The sequence below is a fragment of the Podarcis tiliguerta genome, assembly GCF_965153285.1.
Source record: "Podarcis tiliguerta genome assembly, chromosome: 3".
In the NCBI taxonomy this organism is placed as follows: Eukaryota; Metazoa; Chordata; class Lepidosauria; order Squamata; family Lacertidae; genus Podarcis; species Podarcis tiliguerta.
The window spans coordinates 85,088,142-85,112,264 of record NC_139536.1 but is presented as its reverse complement, the minus strand read 5'-3'; the positions used below and the strand labels follow the sequence as shown (position 1 = coordinate 85,112,264).

General features: G+C 42.1%; 1 protein-coding gene across 6 annotated transcripts in view; it reads right to left on the bottom strand.

Moving 5' to 3' along the window:
- EYS (eyes shut homolog) overlaps nt 1–24,123 on the bottom strand; it is a 456,551-nt gene that overhangs the window by 349,183 nt on the left and 83,245 nt on the right. For all 6 annotated transcript variants that reach the window (XM_083431300.1, XM_083431295.1, XM_083431298.1 and 3 more), the window contains 4 exons: nt 13,418–13,677; nt 5,607–5,703; nt 5,172–5,279; nt 4,140–4,285 (listed from right to left, as the gene is read on the bottom strand). In XM_083431300.1, coding sequence (XP_083287426.1) covers nt 4,140–4,285; nt 5,172–5,279; nt 5,607–5,703; nt 13,418–13,677 — 611 coding nt within the window. The remainder of the gene's footprint in view (nt 1–4,139; nt 4,286–5,171; nt 5,280–5,606; nt 5,704–13,417; nt 13,678–24,123) is intronic.

Below are 24,123 nucleotides of genomic sequence, written 5' to 3'. Positions count from 1 at the left end.
AGTTACATCTCAGGCTCTACAGGCCTCAGTCAGCATGTTAAATGTTAAAGTTCATGACAGTACAATTAGAAAAAGACTGAACAAATATGGTTTGTTTGGAAGGGATTCCAGGAGAAAGCCTCGTCTCTCTAAAAAGAACGCGGCTGCATGGCTTTGGTTTGCAAAGTTGCACCTGAACAAAGCACAAGACTTCTGGAACAGTGTCCTTTGGACAGATGAGACCCAAGTGGAAATGTTTGGCTATAATGCACAGCGCCACATTTAGCAAAAACCAAACACAGCATATCAGCACAAGCACCTCATACCAGCTGTCAAGTACAGTGGTGGAAGGGTGATGATTTGGGCTTGTTTTGCAGCCACAGGACCTGGGAACCTGGTGGTCATTGATTCAACCACGGACTCCTCAGTATACCAATCAAATGTGTGCCAATGTGACCAATCAGTCAAATGTGTGGTCATCTGCCCAACAGCTGAAGCTTGACTAAAATTGGGTCATGCAACAGGACAAGGATCCCAAGAACACCAGCAAATCTACAACAGAATGGCTGAGGACAACGACAAAAAAACAGAATCAAGGTGTTGCAGTGGCCCAGTCAAAATCCAGACCTCAACCCAATTGAAATGCTGTGCGGGACCTTAAGAGAGCTGTGCATAAACAAATGCCAGCAAATCTCAATGAACTAAAGCAACGTTACAAAAAAGAGTGGGCCCAAATTCATCTACAACGATGTGAGAGATGGATAAAGTCCTACAGGAAACAATTGCTTCATGCTATTGCTGCTAAAGGTGGTTCTACAAGCTACTGGATCATAAGTTGTACTTATTTTTTCACACATGGCTTTTCCATTTTGGCTTTATTTCTGCTAAATAAATCATGACACAGTGTAATATATCATGTGTTATTGTTCATCTGAGGTTGTATTTACCTTATTTTAAGACCTGCTAAGGAACAGATGGTTGTTATTATGTCTTCATATGTAAAAACCACAGAATTCATATGTAAAAACCACAGAATTCAAAGAGGATGCACTGTCTTTCCCCCATGAGTGTATGCAGCAAAAGAACTGCAGAGACTCCTTCAGAAATTGAGGAATGAGTGTGCATAGAGGGGAGCAGGCCTGCCCCCAATGGTCCTGCATCGAGGAAGATTCAGGGCTTTGGACGCACGTTGAATGAGGCATGCTAGCCAACAGGCATGCAAAGCAAGGGTAGAAACGACTGTCCTGAATTGTTTATAGTTTTATGGCAACATGTAACACTTCATACACACACACACACACACACACACACACACACACTGTATATGGGACAAGGCAGTTGGAAATGTATTTGCTTTTTAATCAGCTAAATATATTGCCTGGTTATATCCCCATAAATTCAGTGCCTTTAAACTGCTGACATATTGACTTTTTAAATTGTCTTTTTCATTATCCAAAACGGAGAAGGTTGGCACTCTCGCAAACAATATGTTTTCGTTTCCTATGAATTAGGTGACATAAAGCCAATAAAACACAGAAAGTAGTCATGTATCATCATGGCTATATAGTACATTTCTAAAAATACATGTTTCTCAAATTTTCAAGCGGTCGATAAATTGTATCCAACGCCAAACGTCAGCCTGCTGCATGATGGGAATTGTGAACTCACCTCTGCTCGCAGGCTGATAGCTTATAACTTACTTCAAATAGTTTTTCTTTTCTTTTTTTCACGCAGGCAAATGAGAACATTTTGCATTCTGGGTATAAAAAGCTTTACATAATTTGTTACAAGCAATAAAAACTAGAACTCAATAACAACATCAACTGCTGTTTAGGAACGAATACTTACAGCGGCAATCAAAAAGCGAACTGGCTAGAAACCTTATCAAAACAATATGGTTAACAGACCCAAAAATGAATTCAAACACAAAGAAATCACATATGCCTCTGTCTTATGATTAATAGTTAGTACACATGCAATTAGAACAGATCTGAATAGACCCACTAAGCTGAATACCACATTCTTTAACTTATATACTAACTGCCATATACCAAACCCAATAGGAGGTACGATACCTGAAGCAGCGTCTCCGCCCCCGTCATTCAGCCCAGAAACTGAGATCAAGCACTGAGGACCTTCTGGAAGTTCCCTCATGACAAAAAGCAAGTTACAGGGAACCCGACAGAGGGCCTTCTTGATAGTGGCACCCGCCCTGTGGAATGCCCTCCCATCAGATGTCAAGAAGCTAACATCTAAATGTTGTATAATTACTTACCTCATTGACATCTGATATAGGGACATTTTTTAATGTGTTGCATTTTATTGTATTTTTATATATGTTGGAAGCCACCCAGAGTGGCTGGAGCAACCCTGTCAGATGGATGGGGTAATGATAATGATAATCTGTGATTTTACTGTATTTTTTGTTTCTATGGAAGCCGCCCAGAGTGGCTGGGGAAACCCAGGCAGATGGGCGGGGTACAAATAATAAATTATTATTATGATGATGATGATGATGATGATGATGATGATAATAATTGCCTTTGTGCTGATTAAGGCTGCACAATGGCGGGTGGGCTGTGTGTGGATCAATGGATGTACAGCTTGGTATATTCTGTTACTTGTAAGAGAAATGTGTATTTTCAATTGAGAGAGTTCGAACACTCCCTCAATACTATGTCCTGGTGCAAGAATGAAAACTAAGGCCTAGATCCTGACCTAAACCCACGTGGTCAAATTCTGAACCTGGCCCAGTCTGCTTTCTCTAGTCACAACCAGCCTTGCCTAACCTATTTTGGCTCTCCGGTTCCATTCACCATGACAACAACAACAACAACAACAATTCTCCACACAGGGGAACATAGGAAGCTGCATCACACAGCATTGAGCCAAAGCATTGGCCCATTTAGCTCAGCACTGTCTACAGCGACAGGCAGCAGCTCTCAAGGGTTTCAGGTATTTCCAAGGCCTACCTGGAAATGTCAAATATTGAACTGGGGCCTTTTGAATGCAAAACATATGTACTATCTCTGCACCAGTTTCCTCACAATTCCCCCTGTGCTGTTTGCCAGCCTCCATGCAATGCAGGTAACACTGAGAACATTAAAGTGAAGAGGGCAATGGTGAAGACCAGCACATAGTCTGCACTGGCTGGGTGTAGAAATGACAATTTCCCCTTTGGTCCTGAGAGTGAGCAGCCCTTTGTCTGCTCTCTCTCCAAGCACGTTCATTATGACTTCAGACCTGTGAGAAGAGACTTGAGTCTGCAGTCAGAGCTTCACTGGAGTCAAGCCCAGGCATAGTGTTTGTAAAGCTCTGGTCAACATGGGAAGAACCCCTTGGGACTCAGACAAGAGGTGGAAGATCTAAGTAGCTTGTTGAAGGCCTCATGGTGAGTTAATGGTAGAGGCAAGATTTAACTTGTACTATTTTCCTTGTATATTAACTGCACTATGTTATATGTATTTGTAGTAATTATTTCTAAACCATCGATTATATATGATCCATTATATATGAATACTTAAGTTATTACTATGATGCATTTGTGAATCTCAGCAAATAATTCATTAATTCTGGGTGTAAATTTAAAGATCACTACCCAATCAAAATTTTCAATAGTCCATTTTAAGGAAGTCAAATGTTCAGTAATTAGCAATTCCAATGTAAAGGAATGTTGTTGTTGTTTTTAATGCTAGATTCTGAATTATTTATTTTACATATGCCAGGATTTATGTTGATTCACTAGGTATCTGAACTGTGACTGTGATAAAAACTGACACAACTGAAAAGGAGGCTGTGATATATGTATTTGCAAAACTTATTCAGTAGCTATACTAATAATTATTTTTTCTTGGCTGAATTCACACAATATTGATTTTTGCTCTGCTCTGTGTAACCTCTCTTTTAATGTAATTCAGCTAAATATCTGGATTGGTAAGGAACCAATAAATCAGAAATGACGTAAATAAGGTCCAGAGGTACTTAACAAGATGCAGATCCAACAATCACTAGGGTAAACATTGATTTGTATTCCAATATGCTTGTGACCTCTTTTGCTCATCCTTGATGTAGTGGCAAACCTTGTTTACGCCAATACAACTCTCAGGATGCTACAGTGTGGTTTTGCTTTGCTTCCACAGTGTTCTCCAAATGCACTATACCTGTGAAACCAGGAGCACAGACACATTGATAGCCGCCAGGCTTGTTGAAGCAGCTTCCTCCATGTAAGCAAGGAATAATTTCACATTCATCCACATCCAGCTCACAGAACGACCCATAGTAACCAGTTGGGCAGTGGCAAAGGAACCTATTATGATGCGGATGAGGAATAACTTCAGTGGAGAGCAATGAACAATATCACTTTTATACTAGATCAAGCTGCTCATTATATCTAAGTTTCATGAGTACCACATCCACATCAAAATAATCACAATGATATCCCCCCCCCCATTTTTGATTCCCCACCACCACCACAGAATTCATTTCTAAAAACACTCACTTCACACCCAATATTCATAGGAGCTATAATATTTAGATAACACATTGCTAGGCAGAGTGAGTAGGGTCCTGAAAAGGAATGCATGAAGTAACTGTGCTTTTCTGTCCTGGGCTGATTGTAACAGCTCTTACTAGTATTATACGCACCATTATGTGTATAATATTGTATGCATATTATAGGAATATAGATTCTAGATGTCCTAAAGTAGCAACATAAAAATATGTCTACAACTTTGGTATTAATTTTGTATTTTTGTATTAATACTTATAAAATTACGCTACATACAGAATATAATTTAAATAAGTAACACAGAGCGCTTGACTCTTACGCATATTATACATATGATATACATACTTTTCAATATAAATTTGCATCATTCACAGGCGGCTCAGATATTCCAATGTCGGAAAAGCTCTATTGGATTGGACCTGCCCAATTCCATGAATAAATCCATTTAAACCTGATTCTCCTTCCATTCTTACTTGCAGAGCACTTTGAAAATTTAAGGGCTGCCTAGCACCAGAGATTGTACACCTCTTACTACAATCCCTTTATAAAGCCAGAGTTTAAGTATGTAGTGAAAGGTGAATCTAGCTTCCTACCTATTTTTGTTCATGCAGTTCTACATCAACAGTCAATTGAAAAGCAGAACAATTTTTATTCTATTTTTAAAAAACTTGATTCACTCACAAACCTGTTTATAAGATCTATGCATGTTCCACTGTTTGCACAGGGATTTGAGGCACACTCATTAATCTCCACTTCACACAATGTCCCAGAAAAGCCATCTCTGCAGAAGCACCTGGAGAGATGAATGACATCTAGTGAGCTACAAAGAATCTTTAACATCCAAATAAAGAAAGAGAATGAAATGGGTGTGTAGGGGGGAGCATAATATTTGTTCATATTTCCTTGGTTGGCGCACCATTTTAGAAAACAGACAAGTTGGGAAGGTCTTGTGGCAGAACGCTTGATTATAATGATCACAGTCATGCACTGGATAATTCAGCGGCAACAACATTATCCACAAATCACCTAAAATCACATGAGCTACAATCCATTGTCTCTGTCTGAAAGTGTTTCCAAGTCAAATCTAGCAACGTCATTCCCTTGGGCTGTTTTCCCTCACCTGTAACCGTTAACCCCATCCACACAGTGACCTTGATTCTTACACGGGCTGGAGATGCATTCATTGTTGTCAATTTCACAGTAAGCACCTTCAAATCCTGAAAGATAGATGAAGCAGGTATGGATCAGTGATTTCGGCTAGTCAGTTTGAATGTCAGGATCAGTGATAACAAAGGCCCAGGTGAATGCCTTCCAAATGGAACTTGAAAACACTCGAAGCATTTTTTATCCTTCAAACCTAATGGGCAATGCTTCCCCTCGAAGAATACCGGCACATCTAATAATGCTTGAGCACAGAGGCACAAATAGGACTGAACGCAAGAAATGAGCATCTGGTTAAATCTACTGGGGAATTGAGCCTGGTTTAAAAGCTTGGAAATGCTTCATCAAAAAGAGGGATGCTATACTATCTCAAAATGCAAGGCAAATCCACTGCATGGCAAGTTTTAATCTATCATTTCAGTAGTGACCAAACAAAATTTCTCTTCCTCCACTCCATAACCCATTTCCTCTTAAACATCACAAGGGACAGTGGCTTGAAATGGATGTCATAAGCTTTTAATAGATGACACATTCATCTTCAGAAGGCTCAGGATTTATATTTACCTAGTCAAAACATTTATATATTCAGAACATTGGTATACCACCCCTCATACAATATAATTCCAGAGTAGAAGTGTTAAGTATATATATACATTATAAGTATAAGTAAGTATACATTATAAATACATATAATGAAATATTAAGATACACAATAAAACCATAATATTAGCAATAATCGGGTGTATGGGGTGTTAGGGGAGGAGTAGCACCTCTGGTGAGGGGACATGTTGTGCTCCTTCTGGGGTAGCTTGTCAACCTTTGGTCCCCACCCTGCACTTAGCTCTCATCTGCGGTTCCTAGAAGCTGTCAGCATGTGGCAGCAGCCAAACCCCAGTAAATAGCCTTGACTGACCAGCTAAACCAGGTGAGGATAGATGATGGGTCTCAAACCCTCAGTGAGTTAAGGACTTCCCTTGCATGTGAAAACAGAGGCTCTGGCGGACTGAGCAGACAAGACCAATATTGGGTCCAACAGTCAAGGTGTTGGTTTCTGCATGTGCTATAGAGTGAAGTGAGGGGGAAATGGGGCTTGTCAACCTGGGAAGGTAGTCCATCTAGAAAAAGGAAAAGTCTGATCTTAAACCTCTACTGCCTTGCAGGATATCTTCAGGAGAACATAAGGCTAAGGAGCAAAGCCTACACAGGGAGCAAACCCGACACAAATCTGAAGTGAAGTCCCCAAGAAGGTAGGATGCCACTTTATATGCCATACTTCAAGCAACTCCTGCAGCCAAGCTGGTGCCAAACATATTGCAGGGCCAACAGGGAGGTCTTGTTGGCTGGGCACCCAAGACCTCCATACACACAGCCCAGGCTTGCACCTTGCTAAGGTCACTTTGGTGCTGCTAACACAGCAGTTTGACTTGACTCCGGGAGGCACACTCCATCGTCTCTTGAGACAGATGGATGCCAACAGCTAGCAGTAATATAAGACAACAGATAAAACATACACTAGGCTAAGGCACCAAATAAATTACAATGTGTGGGGAAATGGAATGTTTGAACCACACACACCACTTTAGAGAGGGTATTCCACAACCACCCAGAAAGCTCTCTCCTTTGTTGCAACTCGGAGAAGGGCTACAGCCTACCGTATATACACTGTTGGGCTTTGCCGAATCCACTCTAGAGGAATGTTTTTCTTACAACTTCTGCTCTGTTTAAGTGCTGCTATGTGACAAGTCCCATCACATATTCTCTTTTCTACTACTACTACACATTACTGGAGAAGTGGGGGATCTGTTTTCGATTCCTGGATCCTATGCCACTCCAGCAACATCTGCAAAGAGTAATCATGGCTTGGGTTGGGGAAATGCTTCCACTGCCAGTTTCGCTAGCCCCAGGAAACTGGGATGAGAAGGAACCACATAGGTCCCACAAGGTTCTTCTTTCTAGACATTACTGGGGGGGGGGGACATGGGACCCAGCTATGCTGTAGTAGTAATCAGTCATTCAGACTTATTTGGGAGCAAGCTAAAAGAGTTTCATTAGATCTCACTTTGATTATTTAAAGGAAATGTAAAGCATGACTTTTACAATATGGACTGAGGATATTGAGTTCTGTCACCTGACCATGTGATTCATCAATAATACAACACGGAGCCCTTTTGCTGTGATATTAATTGCATTTATGCAGTGGCTCTTGCATTTGTAAAAGAAGATCCTGCAATTTCTTTTGCCACACTAGTGGTTTGATAAAGTGCCAAATAATCAGTCCAGCACTTAATTAAACTTGACATCAATGCTGGATACCTCATTCATTAAGGCAGCTCTAGACCAGGCAGGACGAACCTGTGGCCTCCAGATGTTGTTGAACTACAGCTCCCATCGCTGTAGTCGGGTGCAACAACATTTGGAGGGTCAGAGGTTCCCCATCACTGTGATACCCATTCCATGCAAGTGAAGTCCTGTGATACCCATTCCATGCAATCACATTCTTGCTGCTACTCTGCCATTTTCAGAGTTATCTGAATCAGTTCCAGCAGCATAAAAAGCTGCTGGAGATCTAATAATTTATCTTGGAAGATGCTGGCCTAACTAAAAAAAGAGCTGAGACTGGGCCAGAGAAGCTAAAACATATTGACAAAAGAGCATTCAAAGTTCAGGGTAGTGTGCTTTATTGTTACTAAGTAGCAAACATAGGGAGATAATCTCCAGTACTAAGTCAGTACTTCAGCATGAAATGACATTCCTTCAGGTTCTTTTCATCTAAAGTGGGCCTTCTAAAATCTATTTCTGAACAATATAAAACTAAGTAATGCCATTCTTATCATGGAGGCATGCAATCTCTGATACAAACACACACAGAGAAAAGCAATATATATTATCTAATAGATTTCGTTCTCCGCAACTTTGGAAAATATGGCAGATTTACTTCTTGCTATTTTATCAGCAACCCATGGCACACATTCCTCTTTAGACAAAGGCACTTGTTACATTTACTGCTCCATCTCTGGGCCCTGCAGAATGAAGACTTGAACACAGGCATCAGAAACCAGGATGCAGATCTCAATGGTATGTTATTTTCCTATTTACTTCAATGAGGTTTTTTTAGAAAGAAAAAGAAGAAAACAAACAAATATGAAAAGGCTTAAGGGAATGCAGCCCCACTTTCCAGTATCATTGTACCATAGAGAGACTGGGTCACACCAAGCTACCCTGAGGACACTTACAGTGAACTGTTCTCTAAGTGTGTTTCCTTTAATCCACAGCATCCAGTTCTCAGTGCTGGACAAGACAGTGATTTCTGGATGAATTAGAACAAGGTTGGGGAGTGCTTGCCCCTCCGGCAAGGGCTGGATTTGCTCTGGGAAAAGTGGTCAGGGGCAAGTGACCATGGTGGCTGGGCAACTGTGGAAGGAGTGGAATGACAGCAATGAGCCAGTGAGGTGAAACAGGGTGTGGTCTGTGGGGATGCGGATGCAGCGTGGGGGCACACCTCCACCTCAGCACGCCACAGCGGGTCTAGCCGCCATGCCCACTCTCTGACCTTTGCCTCCCTCGCAGAAAGCTTTGCTTAATGTTTCACTTGGCTGGAGCATGCCAAATGACGCAGACTTTCAGGTATCAGGGGAACATTTGGGGAAAACACCTGTCTGACATGTGTATTTGCTAACGCTTAAAATTTGTCTTGCTGGAAATACGTTAAGTTCACGGTAGTTTCACTACTGTTTCCAATTGCTGACTTCTGCTAATAAAAGGAGCCTCAGCAGAGCTAGCTGGCAGCTTGCTTGGAGCTTGCTTGCTTGCTTCTGCACAACTCACATGCATTCAACTCCTGTGCTGTCCTCCATTATTTCTACAGTGGTCTAAGGAGAGGGGTCCGTAGAGAGTGCCAGAGATGGATTTGACCCATGTTCTGGAAGATCCCCATGCTGGGTTTAAGTAAATAAACTGTGAGATGACCCATGCCACTGACTGTGGCCTAGTTCACAGAATCATAGAATTACCTGTATGGGTTCAACACAACATCAAAAAAGACCCTTACGGCACTTCCAGGCTATCACTCTTTCCAGGTTTGATTCACTGTCCTGCTGGCAAGTTTAGATTATACAACTAAAGTTGATTTGGCACTCTTGGGCAACAAACCCCACTTCCTTCCAAAATCGGACTTTTTGCAATAAGGGAAGTGACAGGAAAATGCACTGGCAAATGTACAGTAACAACTGCTTGATGCAACATCATATAACCTCCTCAAAACATATCAGCATGAATGTTCAACAGTCATCAACATTCCCTGTAAACTTTGAGCAAACAAATCAAGATGAACGCTTCATAAACAGGTAATCTGGAAGCGACCTTAGATTCCTAAAGGAAAATACTACTGATCGCTTGGGTGAATACAGAAATTAGGAAGAGGCCAGCCAGCTAGAGCCAAGTTTCAGGTTAATTTAATGTGATCTAGCAAAAAGAAATGAGAACTGACTGGGCATTTTCTCTCTCTTTTCAAAAAAGTCTCTATCTGCTACTTAAAGCCGTTTAACACATTTTTAAAATGTTAGCAACATTATTACAAATTAACATCATCAACTGCAATCAATTTGCAGCTTTCAAAGTATTTGCACAAAGTAAATCTTCAAAAAGCATCATAATGTAAACGCTCGTTCATATATTGGGCTAGAAAGAAAGTTCACTCATTTAAGTTATAAAACAGAATGATTTTTATTTTTCAGCAAGCTGTTTTGTAAATTGGCATATTAATTGGGCGCCTAACAAATATACATTTAGTGCTAATGTATTGCTATGGTAATGATATTTAGTAGCATGTGTACTAGAATAATAGGCACATTTAAATGCAACTGCTTGCTGCTGGTGGTCATGCAAATCAGTCTAGCTAGGGATACAAATTATAAATCAATAGTGCATGGAAATGATCTGATACAGCCCTGGAGAACAATCCTTCTTTTTTTATTTATTTACACAAGGTGGCTTTTTCACATTTCCCAGCAAAGTCGCATATCGCTCAGAGGAAACTCTGGGATATTTTCAGTCTGGCGTTTCTGATGGTTTGACCTTGCAGCCTTTTCTGTGAGTAAACAGGAACTGCCTACTGAATTTACACCAACCTTGTGAACCGCTGCATGTAAATATTTACCTAATCAATAGCAAACAATAAATAGCAGGTTACTGCTTGCAAAGCATTGGCAGAAGACAAAATACCACTCATGTTATCGCATACTGCATTTCTCAGAGAAAAGCCCCAAATACCTCTTGAAGTACCTAGAGTTTTATTCCTGATGTTAAAATGGGATATTCCCCACCAGGAGCACTGCAAATCAATCTTGATACCTTCCTTTTACAGCAATGCAGTATTAATCAATTGCCAAAGGACCCAAGTTGAGTTCTGCTGAACCAAAGGCCCAGCGTCTTGTTAGTCAGTGAGATGTGTGTGGGAAGCCCACAAGAGATCTCTCCCACTGGACTCTCCTGCTTATGTTTCCCATCAACTGGTGTTCAAGGGCATACTACCTTGGATACTGGAAGTAATTTACTACCATGATGACTAGCAGCAAAGCATAGTTGCCATTTTCAAATTACGAGGGCCCCTTTCCAGTTGTATGGAAGGCTATTATCACATCTATTTTACATCAGTTCTGCCCTACACAGGACCCTCCATATGTTGTTGGACTACAATTCCCATCACCCCTATCCAGCATGCCCAATGGTCAGGGATGATGGGAATTGTAGTCCAACCACAGAGGTTGCCACCTTGGGGGAAGGCTGCTTTCCAAACATCTCATAGCATTCAAATGAGGCTCCCTGGAATTCATGCCATCTGACCTGGTAACCCTTAGCATGGCTAATGCTACCTGTACATGCTCATAGTCTCCTTCCTTTCATTTCCTTGTGCTCATGGTATTTTGTTGAAGAAAAGTGTCAGACAGTAGCACCTTGGCATGCCCTACTTTGTTCTGCTCTTCTCTTTACACCTTTTCTTTTCGCCACTTGCAGCAAGTCTAGAATTTCAAAGATGTGACTGAAACTGCTTTGGCTTCCAGGCAGGGCCATTTTTTGTCTCGAGATGCTTTCACAGCAGTAGCAGCGTTCCCTTCTGGTTTGCATCCAATAGCCTTCATTGTAGATGGCGCAGAAGAACTTGTCCACGAGCACAGAAGAAAGCCCAAGCTGACACTGCCTTCATCTCCCCCTTTAAAACTGCTGCTGCTCCATTTTCTGACCCAGCAGGGCACATTAAGGGGATGTTGTGTTTCACCCACCCACCCAATAGCACCATCAGCCTCCTTCTCACTCCTCAGACACACCCTCTTCTCTGTCCCTTTTCTTGCCGGTGGTCTTCACTTGGACTGCCGGCTTCCCTGGAGGTCATGCTCAGCTCCCCTTCTGTGATAGCTGAAATGCTCTACCTGGCTGGATCAGGACTCCTCAGAGGAGCTAAGGGTAGCAAGCTTCTATACAGTGGACACTCGGGTTGCGAACGTGATCCGTGCAGGAAGCACATTCACAACCCACAGCGTTCACAACCCACAGTGATGCATCTGTGGACGCGCGGGTTGCGATTCAGTGTTTCTGCACATGCGCAAAGCGCGATTTAGTGCTTCTGTGCATGCGCAACTGCCAAAACCCGGAAGTAACCCACTCTGGTACTTCCAGGTTTCGGCGCATCCATAACCCAAAAAAAACCCCGCAACCTGAAGTGTCTGTAACCCGAGGTATGACTGTATTCAAAAAGGCCTTTATAATCATCACACCATGATCTTTGCACTCCATATTACTGCCAAAGCCAGGGTGGGATGGGGGGGGGGACATTTGCAATGGAACCACGTAATCCTTGACATTGTAAAGGTAAAGGTAAAGGGACCCCTGACCATTAGGTCTAGTCTTGACCGACTCTGGGGTTGCGGCGCTCATCTCGCTTTATTGGCCGAGGGAGCCAGCTTCCGAGTCCATGTGGCCAGCATGACTAAGCCGCTTCTGGCAAATAGAGCAGCACACGGAAACGCCGTTTACCTTCCCGCTGGAGCGGTATCTATTTCATAGAATCATAGAATCGTAGAATCATAGAATCATAGAGTTGGAAGAGATCACAAGGGCCATAGAGTCCAACCCCCTGCCAAGCAGGAAACACCATCAGAGCACTCCTGGCATATGGTTGTCAAGCCTCTGCTTAAAGACCTCCAAAGAAGGAGACTCCACCACACTCCTTGGCAGCAAATGGAACCATATTTATCTAAATTATTATTTATCTACTTGCACTTTGTGCTTTCGAACTGCTAGGTTGGCAGAAGCTGGGACCAAACAATGGGAGCTCACCCCGTCGCGGGGATTCGAACCGCCGACCTTCTGATCGGCAAGTCCTAGGCTCTGTGGTTTAACCCACAGCGCCACCCGCGTCCCCTTGACCCATGTAGTCACATGCAATGAAAGCATATAGCAACCAAACCATGTTGTTCTTGTCTCTCAGGTTAGCAGCTTCCCCTTTGCCAGTCTGAAGCCTCTGGCTGGTCCCCACTATTATCCTGATTGATCACTGACTATTTTGGATGCCGGATGAAGGTTCAGAATAGAATGCAGCTCATTTGGCACCGGCGGCCTAATGTACACACCACCGAGTGTTGGTAGGACTGGGAAATGTATTGCGCCAAACTTTATGCTCAGACTGTTTAAAACAGTAATTCAGAAGGCTACAAAATCGACAGCATTCCACAGTGTGACTTGCATGCAACCGTTTTGATAAGTAGTGCCATTTACCTTTTTGACAGATGCACAATGGCTTCCCATTAACTTGTGCCAAACAAGTAGAGTTGTTGATACATGGGTTGTAGGGGGCATCACATGGGTTGTAGCGATACTGGCAAGTCCTTCCAATATAAAATGGAGGGCAAACACATAGAAATTGCCCATAGACAGTGGACTCATGGCAGGTGGCTCCATTCAGGCATGGTTCAGAATCACATTCATTTATATCTTCGCTGCATTGCTGCCCTGTCCAGCCTGCTGCACACAAACAACTAAAGGGGGAAGAGAGAGGATAATGAAAAGAGGTGAAAGCAATGTTTTTAAACAACAAAAAACATAAACACTTGCAACAGTCTCCTATATCTGCCCCATTGCTTTGATCTGTGTTTTCAGTACTGAATTACAGTTTCCCCAGGGTCTTTTTCCTCAACAAGTAAAAATAAACCCTGCTACATAGAACAAAGGAATTCATATCTGAGAAAGAGAAGGAGAAAGTGCTTAAAAGTACAGGGAACAATGTGACATATAAATAAAATAGCTGCCCCATCATCACGCTCAGTGTTAACTGACTTCCGCATGCAGAAACGGCCACACAAATATATATGTAAAATGTGCATAGTTTGCTTTCCCATCATTTAGGACCCCACAATGACTCACAGCTGCAAATGCAATTTAGAACAGTATAAAAATACCAATAATCAGTCAAATAAAACATGAAATTAATTATAGCAGCACAGTAAATAGCAGAAAATAAATAGGCAGTAGCTAAGAGTACCGGTATATGAATATTTTCTGCCATTAAAGGCCATTAGGCTTAGCATGTCAGATGAAGTATAGCAATGATGGTGCAAGGCAAATGTGCTCAGAGAGAACATTCCATCATAGGCCATCTCTGCACAACAGTATCATACCACTTTAAACGAATCCTTGGAACTGAAGTTTGTTAAGAGTTTGCTAAAAGTTATTAGGAGAGTCCTATTCCCCTCACATAGCTACAATTCTCTGAGTTGATTAACAATCAATCCATCTCAGAGAATTCTGGGAAATGTAGCCTCCTGATTTTTTATTTTTTTTATTTTGAAAGAAAGAAAGAAAAGTATTTGTGTAGTTTCATCAATTCCACGAGAAACTACCTAAGAAGCCAATGTATATTTCTTGCACATCCTCATGGTGCTGAGATTAGATTGTAAAGGTGGTCTGAGAGAAAGGTGGGATCTGAACACAGATTTTACCAAGTTCAGCTATTTTTCAACTTGAGCCTAATTCAGAGAAGATGCAAGTTGTTTTCAGGCACTCACACAAAAAGCAGAAAACTTGCACCAACTGAGCCTGCCTTGTTGTTCTATGCCAGCCACGCATAGGGGCAAACATCTGTAAAGGGGAATCCAATGTGCACAGGCTCTGTCTACAATGCAGTGGCGTAGCGTGGGTTGTCAGCACCCAGGGCAAGGCAAGTAATTTGCGCCCCCTAACCCATGGATTTTCACCCCCTAACTCTAACCCCCAGATGTTGCGCCCGGTGCGGCCGGCCCCCCCTGCACCCCCACGCTACGCCACTGCTACAATGGGAACCCTGATTGTGCAGGGTTTCCAATTATAAGGCGAGTCTATTTGTACACAGAGGCTTTTCTGTAAAGACGTTTACCCCAAATCTTGGAAGATAGGAAGGTGACAGGACTGCCAGATGGGAATGGGGCCAAATGGTATGGCCCTCAATCTGAGTGTGTGACACCCCCCCCCCCAAAAAAAAACCCCTTCTATTGTTTGCGTTTTCTCTCATCGTTATTGTATCCAACTAAGAACTGACCGGGACGCGGGTGGCGCTGTGGGTTAAACCACAGAGCCTAGGACTTGCCGATCAGAAGGTTGGCGGTTCGAATCCCCGCGACGGGGTGAGCTCCCGTTGCTCGGTCCCTGCTCCTGCCAACCTAGCAGTTCGAAAGCACGCCAAAGTGCAAGTAGATAAATAGGTACTGCTCCAACGGGAAGGTAAACGGCGTTTCCGTGCGCTGCTCTGGTTTGCCAGAAGCGGCTTAGTAATGCTGGCCACATGACCTGGAAGCTGTACGCCGGCTACCTCAGCCAATAAAGCGAGATGAACACCGCAACCCCGGAGTCGGTCACGACTGGACCTAATGGTCAGGGATCCCTTTACCTTTACCTTAAGAACTGACCAGCTGGGTGGGATTCACCTAACAAGCTCCGTCAGCGGAAGCCCTATGCAAGGACTTCCACTTGCACAATGGGGCTTTACCCCATACTCCCCTCCCCAAGCCCCCCACAATTGGTTCTGGTGGGGGTCAGGAGAATGACAGCACAAGGAGGGAGACTGTTCTGTCTGCTAAGCTGAAATGCTTGTGAATACAGATCATTCATCATAGTGCAACGTTGAATGCTACCCACTGAAATGAATGAACCTAAGTTACGGCTCGTCTACACTCACATTTGTCCAAGCGGTTTTCTTTTTGCCCTGACACTTTCCTTGGCAAAATCTGCTATTTAGCGCTGAATCAGATCCAACAACAATCTGCGGGAAACTTGTTTGACGTTTGCTCCAATTCAGCGGTAAAGATCAGGTTTCCCTGGGGGAAAGCAGAGGGAAAAGTGGAAGTCTAGTTGAGTCCTTAGTCATGTCCATTCATTTCAAAGGGCCGGCTGTGAGCAGACCTAGCATCCCCTGTGGGTTGTACCCAATGCTGTGCCAGAAGAAGTCTGCTAGTGCAACGGGACTTCAGTTTCCTCTTCTGCCCCCCACATGCCCCTCAGAGTCTGCTCTAGATGGCCCCCCCCCCAATAGCTGATTTGGCTGGTGCCCGTCGGGCCATAATGGACAGGAGAGGAAAATGAAACTGCATTGCACAAGTGGAAGTTCCTTGGACCAGCAGAGCTTCAGCACTGGATATGGCCCTGAAAGGTTCCCTAGCCCCTTCAATCTCTCTTTCACTCTCAAACACACCTACTCCTGCATGTGAGCATCTAGAGCAGAGTATGCATAGCCTGGCTTCTGAACTATAACAGTTTCCCTAAGATCTATGAAAGGCAACATTGATGAGACTGCATGCCCTAATTTAATTGACACAAATGTGCAGTGTACTGATCACCTTTATTACTTATGCTCTCTAAGTGTCCTGATGACAGCCACAGCACGTTAGAAAGCTGCCACATACGTTGACATTTCCAGCGCATTTTGAATGGAAACTTGACACATCAGAAACTCCTACATATTAGAAGGCTGCTGTTTCTCCACATTTGAGCACTGGGAGAGAAACGGAGGAGTGTGGAGGGCTGAGTTACAGTACAGAATATCTACATTTTCAGCATGGAATGAGGGGACTTGCTTTTCAAAGCCTGCCCTTCTCTAAGATGCCTTGCAGTTAATGATGCAGATGAGGATAATGAGATGCACCTGTGTTTCCTCTCCAAATAACCCTCACGGCCCTGCTTATAATGGCACTTCCCTACTTGGCTTCTTTTAATTTTAATCAACACTAACTATCTGGAAGCATTTGTTGCCGGTGTGGTGTGCCAAAATAAAATAAACATATTGATGTATGCCTTTTGGAAGGAAAGGACCTTTTTCTTTGTACTGTGCTTCCCTCAACTAAAAATGTCATGTGTGTCACCCATATTGGAAGAAGTAAACAGCATTTTTCTTCTCCCTATCTCAATGCTGTTGGAGTTATACGCTGCCCTTTTGTCCCACAGCCAATGTAAAGCGTCACAAACGATGCCACAAAGTGAAGCATGAGGCAGGCCTGAGACCTAGGGTGCACCCTGCAGGGTTTTTAAAAAGCTGTTGCTGTTGTTGTTACTGCTTTTCAACTCCTAGGTGCCTGTGCATGTGAGCAGAACAGTCCAAATGTGTTCATCAATTTAAGTAGCTAGCAAGGACTATTTATCCATAAATGCCACCAGCAACGTGTGGGGGTAGGATGCCCCCAAATAAACACAAATCATAAGCAGCAGTGGATGGTGTGGGGGGGGGCTGCACCCTTTACCTGATCTCCTTCTGGCTCCAGTGAGCGGGGGTCGCTCTGGTGGTGCACCCCCCAGCACACCTGCCCTGGGCACCAACAAGAAATACTCCACTGCTTTTTCTAGCTGCGATATAATGAAGACTCCTATCTTCAGTTGCAATCTGAATGCACAACTTGAAAACATGGATACAAAACAAAACACTGGACCTGCTCTAGCAAATGAATAAATCAGCCGTATGCACAGCATCGTTTGGGGACTGAAAGAAAATGAGCAGGGGCTAGTTAGGCTAGTTGCATGCCTTCAGCCCTGATCTCCTTCCTAACAGAATCCCCATGTGACTTCGTTTTGCATGCCTCCCTATTCCTAAGTAACGCCAGTCTCTCCCCTTTTCGATCACCGGGGCTACAATTTACCGTTACACAGAGCTGCTGGAACTGCTTAATGAATCATTGGCTTGTTGTTTGCAATAATGTCATATTTCTATTTGCTGAGACAAAGAGCTGCGAGGTGTTTATTACCTTGGAAATTTTCAGCACTTTTTTTTTTTAAATCCCAGATTGAAAAGCAAATGCAGTTAATTGCCTGCCAAACAAAATCTGCTGCAGGTAACTGCAGAAGATGTTTTACATTAGAAAGAAGTTGCCAGATTTTGACAAAATGCCCTTGCGTAGCCAGCAGAGCTGACCGTACCAAGTCCTTCTGGAAAAGCGACTTGCATCCCATTGTCTGATGGGAGATAAACAAAAGCTAATGGGCTTTTTCGAGTTTGATGTTTCTTCCAAGCTTGCTGAAGAATCAATCAAAGCACTTGTTTTTGCCGTAGCTACAGGCCCTTCCACAATACAAACTGTTCAAGGCTGCAATGCTAGAATGCAACCTCCAATCTGCCTCCTCTTAAACATTCCAAGCGCAGAAAGTAGGTATCTGGGTTAAACTTCTCTCTCCAAGTTGAACACACTAAAATGTTCTCCTTCAATTGCAACCACCTCATCCTTCCATAATTTGCACTTCAAAAAGCCTGCATTGGGAAGATGAGGAAAAACAACCCATCCATTCGCCACCTCCATGGGACAACGAAGCTGCTGAAAGTAACTGTGTCAAGTGCTCATTCAGCAACCATTCACTGTATATTTGGTTTCCTGCACATTCTATCAAGTTTCATTGCAAGCCACCATTTTGGACAAATCCAAGATGCTGGCTATTGGAACCATACCATGTTAAAGAGAAATGTGTTCGAATGAAGCAAGTTTCCTGCCTTCTGTTGTTTATGTATGAAAATACTACCGTGAGCTGAGCTAATGGTAGATTAATATGTAATCTTGATGAGGCCAGAGCCTCTCCAGAGTAGTAACTTCTCTAGTCAGGCCACAAAACTGAGCCAGCTCTCCAGGAGATGGCTTCCTGGGTTCTGTGGTTCTGTGCCAGATATTTAGTTCAGAATTCACACATTACAGGAAGGATGTGTAGTAGACAGTGGGTATTTATCCTTCCGGGGTCAAAATATAAGGATTTTGACAGCTCACAAAATCCACATTTGTTGTCCTGCCATTAATCCCATTAGTACAGGAAACTAATTCAAGAATGGATGGACATCTTGCAATGTCAAATATTTTGATAGTACACAATTGATATGGACTATTTAAGACCAAAAAAGAATCTGGACATGCCCACGTTTTATGCCTCAACAAGGAATTTCCAGGATTATATCTCCAGTCTTAGACTGTGATTTTGGCTTAATATTAATTATTTCTGCCTTTACCCCAGTATAAATTATTTATCTGTTGCTTATATTTCTACAGTTACTCATTCTACAGTTTCAAAAATTGATGCCTGTATATTGAAAATGGATCTTTGCCACATACCAAAGGTAAAAGGGCATATTCACATGTCCTTTCTAGCCTTTCAAACCTCCCTTATCCTTCTTCAAGTTCCAAAATTCTCAAGGATTAACCCTTTTGAAGTCCACTCAAAAATCCTTAGAATATATTTTTTTAAGAAGACTCCTCCAAACACCGGTATTCCTAGCATTTCACTTTCTTTGCAAAGCTGAGGATAAAAGAGGATATTGACCCTATATGGGGAGAAAGGCATTTGATAGGAGAAAGCTGGCGGGAGAGATAAAGGAAGGGGACTATTATTATCATAACAGTGAAAGAATATGCCTTTGCATGTGCAGTCTTATACAGGGAAGCCTTAGAGGGCATATGTATTTATATATATATATTGTTCCTTCCATTCTAATTGATTCCTTCCATTTAATTGGTTCAGCCCTTTTTGCCTCATTCCTTTTCTAATTTCCTATGATTCATTTCCCCATTTCTATGCATTTCTTATCACAGTCTCCCCACTCATAATCTCTTTTATAATAGCAGTAAAATAGCATATTTTTAATACATTGTGTATCAAGTGACGCAGCACACAAGGAACAAAATATCTGAGACAGAGGCACATTAATTATTATGCATTTCTATTTCACTTCATGTGCATGTTACCTTTCCCTCATCACCCTTTAAACTGATGAGCGCACGTGATCATATTTGAAAGATCAGAATTAAAAATCTCAATTTAAACGCTAGTCACGAATAGTTTGCGGAATGGATTTAAGTACTGTGTCCCTGTGCTTTGGTTCACATCCTAAGCTTTGAATCTCCTAACTACTTATCCTTAATTAGTCTCATTTAAACAGAGATGAATTCTAGAAGGGTAGTCATGTTGGTTTGGTGCAGTAAACATAATAAAGTGTGTTACCGCACCTTAAAGACAAAGAGAGGAACAATAAATCTGTTGGCCTAAGGTGCTTAAAGACTTTTATTTTCAATTCAAGCCAGTTCCTGTTTTAAAGGGACAACTCTGGAGTAAATACACAGAAGCTGTACATTGTGTAGTTAACATCTAGAAGGCCCCTCCCATGTTAGTCTGTCAATAAAATATATTCACTAAAATTTATTAGAATTGCCACTTTCACACACATATCTACTGAATTTTATCAATCATTCTAAAGGTGCCTCTAAACTGACGCTATTTTGTGGGAGGAATTTGGGCTCATACTGGCTCATTTAAATTGGTCAAAGTGTTCTGTTATCCTAGTGCAACAAATCCTTTTAAAGGGACTTTTCGCAGTTAGGAAAGTGATGGGAAATGAACTGAAATGCCAATAACCTTCCTGGATCAGGGTCCCGACAGAGTGTTCTGTTCCTCAATTTTACTGTGTCAATTTTAGTATATACTGCCTCTATGTTTCTCTAGGTCCATGGACTTTCCAAAATGTTGCCTGTGGAACACTCAAAACATCTGGTTTGTCTTTTGTTTAAACACAGCGGTGGATGATTTTTTTAAATAAAAAAAATTTAAACCTCCATTTAAGTTATTTTTAAAAAGAAATTCTACATTACTCTGCTTTAACAAAACAAAAAAACCAAAACAAATCCTCAGAGTTCTTCAGAATTACACGTCTAGACAGCCTTACAATTTAAGGCGTATCAGGATGCCAGTAAATCCTATCGGAGGTTGCAAACAAAGACACCAAAAATAGCCACTGTGAAGTTGGAATATAAAAATATATATACAAGCAAGAATATTCACTACTCAGTCACATCTTAATTGTTTTAGGATAAGAAAGACACCCACCCACCCCAGAGATTATGGAAGAAATGGCATATGAAGGAAAGGGGACACCCCAGCTCCTAAATTACTGTTGTGATTTCAGTTTAATATGGTTGTATTCCAGCCAACACACACATATATCCTGGATCAATGAAACAATGACAGTGGAACAAGAATTTGATTTCTGGAATTTTGCGGGAATCCAACAAAATCCCGCAGTACATGCATGGTTGATTTCCTCTTTGTTATCACGTAAGAAAGCCCTGGCAAAGTGCTGTTTGAAAACAAAGTGAAAGGAAATAGGATCTTCTGCAGCTCCCATCAGCCCCTGCCAGAATGGCCCATGGTGAGGGATTTGTAGTCCAAAATGTCTGGTGGGCACTGGTTTGGCGAAGGCTGATCTAGGGCATTCTCTCTCTCCCCACCGCATCAAGCTGAATGGCTTTAAAGGGATCCAAATATAACAATGAAACTGAAATGGTCAGCCTCTAGCTCATAAAGGCCCACATTAATTAGACATGAAACAACTGCCCTTCCATTTAATTGCATACTAAATATAAATCCCAGCGATAAAAACGTCACATATTTTACTGAAATGTTAGTTTTAACAATGTTTTAAAGGCCAATATATGATTACATTGCATATTGTGCCTGTTTTATAGTTCTCAGAAAAGCAGGGAATTGGGAAGAACATTAAAAATGAAGTAGATACCATCTTGGATGGGTGAAATTGTCTCAAATACACAAATAAATAGATTGTGATCCCTCAGAGGTTATTTTACAGGCATTCAAAATATTACAGTTGTTCCTTTTGCTTGTCTACAGAGAGAAACAGTAACTCACCAAATCCTATATAGGCATATCACATTCTCTCTTCTTGTCTAGCATCTCCCTTTAGTCTAATCTTATCTCACAAAGCACTGCACATTGAATATTAACACTGAAAGCATTATGCTCCATGTTTCAATGGCACTGAAAAGGTTCTAGATTTTTGTCTGTATGTGTGTGTAGACTTAACATGCACTGCAAACGGAAAGGGTGAGAATTGACATGCAGGTGTTGTAAGACAACTAACATTTATTATTTTACTACATAAATTAATTCACATAAAAAGAACTATTATACCAATAGTTTGGAACTTCAAATAAAATGTACCATAACAGTTACAGGTAGGCACAGACACTGTGAATTCTACGTACGCTGTACAGACCGACAATGTTTATCATCCCCTCTATTTTTGACACCCAGGGTGTGAGTTGCTTTGCCTATAAGAAGATTCTGGCATGCAGATTAGTCATCTGACCTGAGTATGTTGTGAAAGTCTAATCTTACCACCTAGTACTAGTACCACCTAGTAGCCAAAACCACCCTACCATACACACAAAGAGGCGAGAGTTGGGGAAACCCCAGGGTTTGCAGACGGACAAAAATATGGGGGGGAGGGGTACACCAACTAGCCTGAGGTTTGGGTGGGATGGAATAGACTTACTGGAATCCTGAACAGGAGCAATCAACACTGCAGTATTTTGTTGCAGCTCTCACTTGTATGAATATAAAAGCCACCTACTAATATTCTGTAATACTCAAGCATCATGGCCAGCAACAGACTTCAGAGAGCCCTTGGCATGACTAATTGTCCCCTTGCCACAAATGGTCTCCCATCACCGCTGATCCATCCCCACCCCTGCCAATACAGTGCTACCTCGGGTTATAGATGCTTCAGGTTACAGACGCCTCTAACCCAGAAACAGTACCTCGGGTTAAGAACTTTGCTTCAGGATGAGAACAGAAATCATACGGCGGCAGCATGGCAGCAGCGGGAGGCCCTATTAGCTAAATTGGTACCTCAGGTTAAGAACCGTTTCAGGTTAAGAACGCACCTCCAGAATGAATTAAGTTCTTAACCAGAGGTAAAGGTAAAGGGACCCCTGACCATTAGGTCCAGTCGTTACCGACTCTGGGGTTGTGGCGCTCATCTCGCTTTATTGGCCGAGGGAGCCAGCGTACAGCTTCCAGGTCATGTGGCCAGCATGACTAAGCGAACCAGAGCAGCACATGGAAACGCCGTTTACCTTCCCACCAGAGCGGTACCTATTTATCTAGTTGCACTTTGACGTGCTTTCAAACTGCTAGGTTGGCAGGAGCAGGGACCGAGCAACCACTGTATTTATCTTTGCAACAGCAGTGCTGGTGAGTTTCCTCCTTTCATTCTTTATATATATATTTTACAAAATTGCCATTGCAATAATGGCAGCAGTTCTGGCAGCTTCTTGCTTTGGCACCTGGGTAAAGAGGACGGACCAAGGGGCTCCTTCATCTCAAAGATAAGACATCCCAGGAGAGAGGACTAGGAAGATGCACAGGTTGCATCTGCCGCAGTGTCTATCAAGAAAGACCTTATTAAACTTTTGAAGATACCACTTAAAAGAGACAGGGCTGTATGCAACACAGCCCAACTCCAAGCAGATCAATTAAAATCAATGTATTTAAATTAGTGATACTAACTATAAACTATCGATTTCAATGGGTCTTCTCTGAATATCATTTAGTTGGATGCAACAAACAAACCCGTTTTAAAAAGCTGAAGTCAAAATACGTCTTTCTCCACACTGTGCAGTAAAGATTAAGCTCAATCATTAACAAGATTTACAAAACTTCATATTTAATTAAGCTTTTCGGGCCTGCGTAGATACTTAAAATTTTAAGAGCAAATTTGCCATTTGAGCAAACTGAAGTGTTCGAAAAGGAAAGCTATATTGCTGCAGGTCATATAAAATAGTAGGTAAAAGATATAAGTATGAACACTTTTATTTTTTTAATCACATTAGTGTTGTGTAATATGTGGCACAGTGTTAACAAATATTGAAATTCAAAACTGGGAGCAAAGCTTACATTTTTTAATAAGCCCATCCTTTGTGAGGCAGATTTCACGAAGTTTGTTACTGTGAAGACTCAAATTAAACTGTTTCCCCTGGGTGAGGCAGCATTCCTGCAGCCCCAAGGGTAAAGAATAAAGTCATAGCCACACTATATGTTTAAAGCACTCTGTCATGGCTTCCTCCAAAGAAACTTGGGAACTATAGTTTAAGGGTGCTGGAAATTCTAGTCCTGTAAGGGGGGAAACTACAGTTTCCATG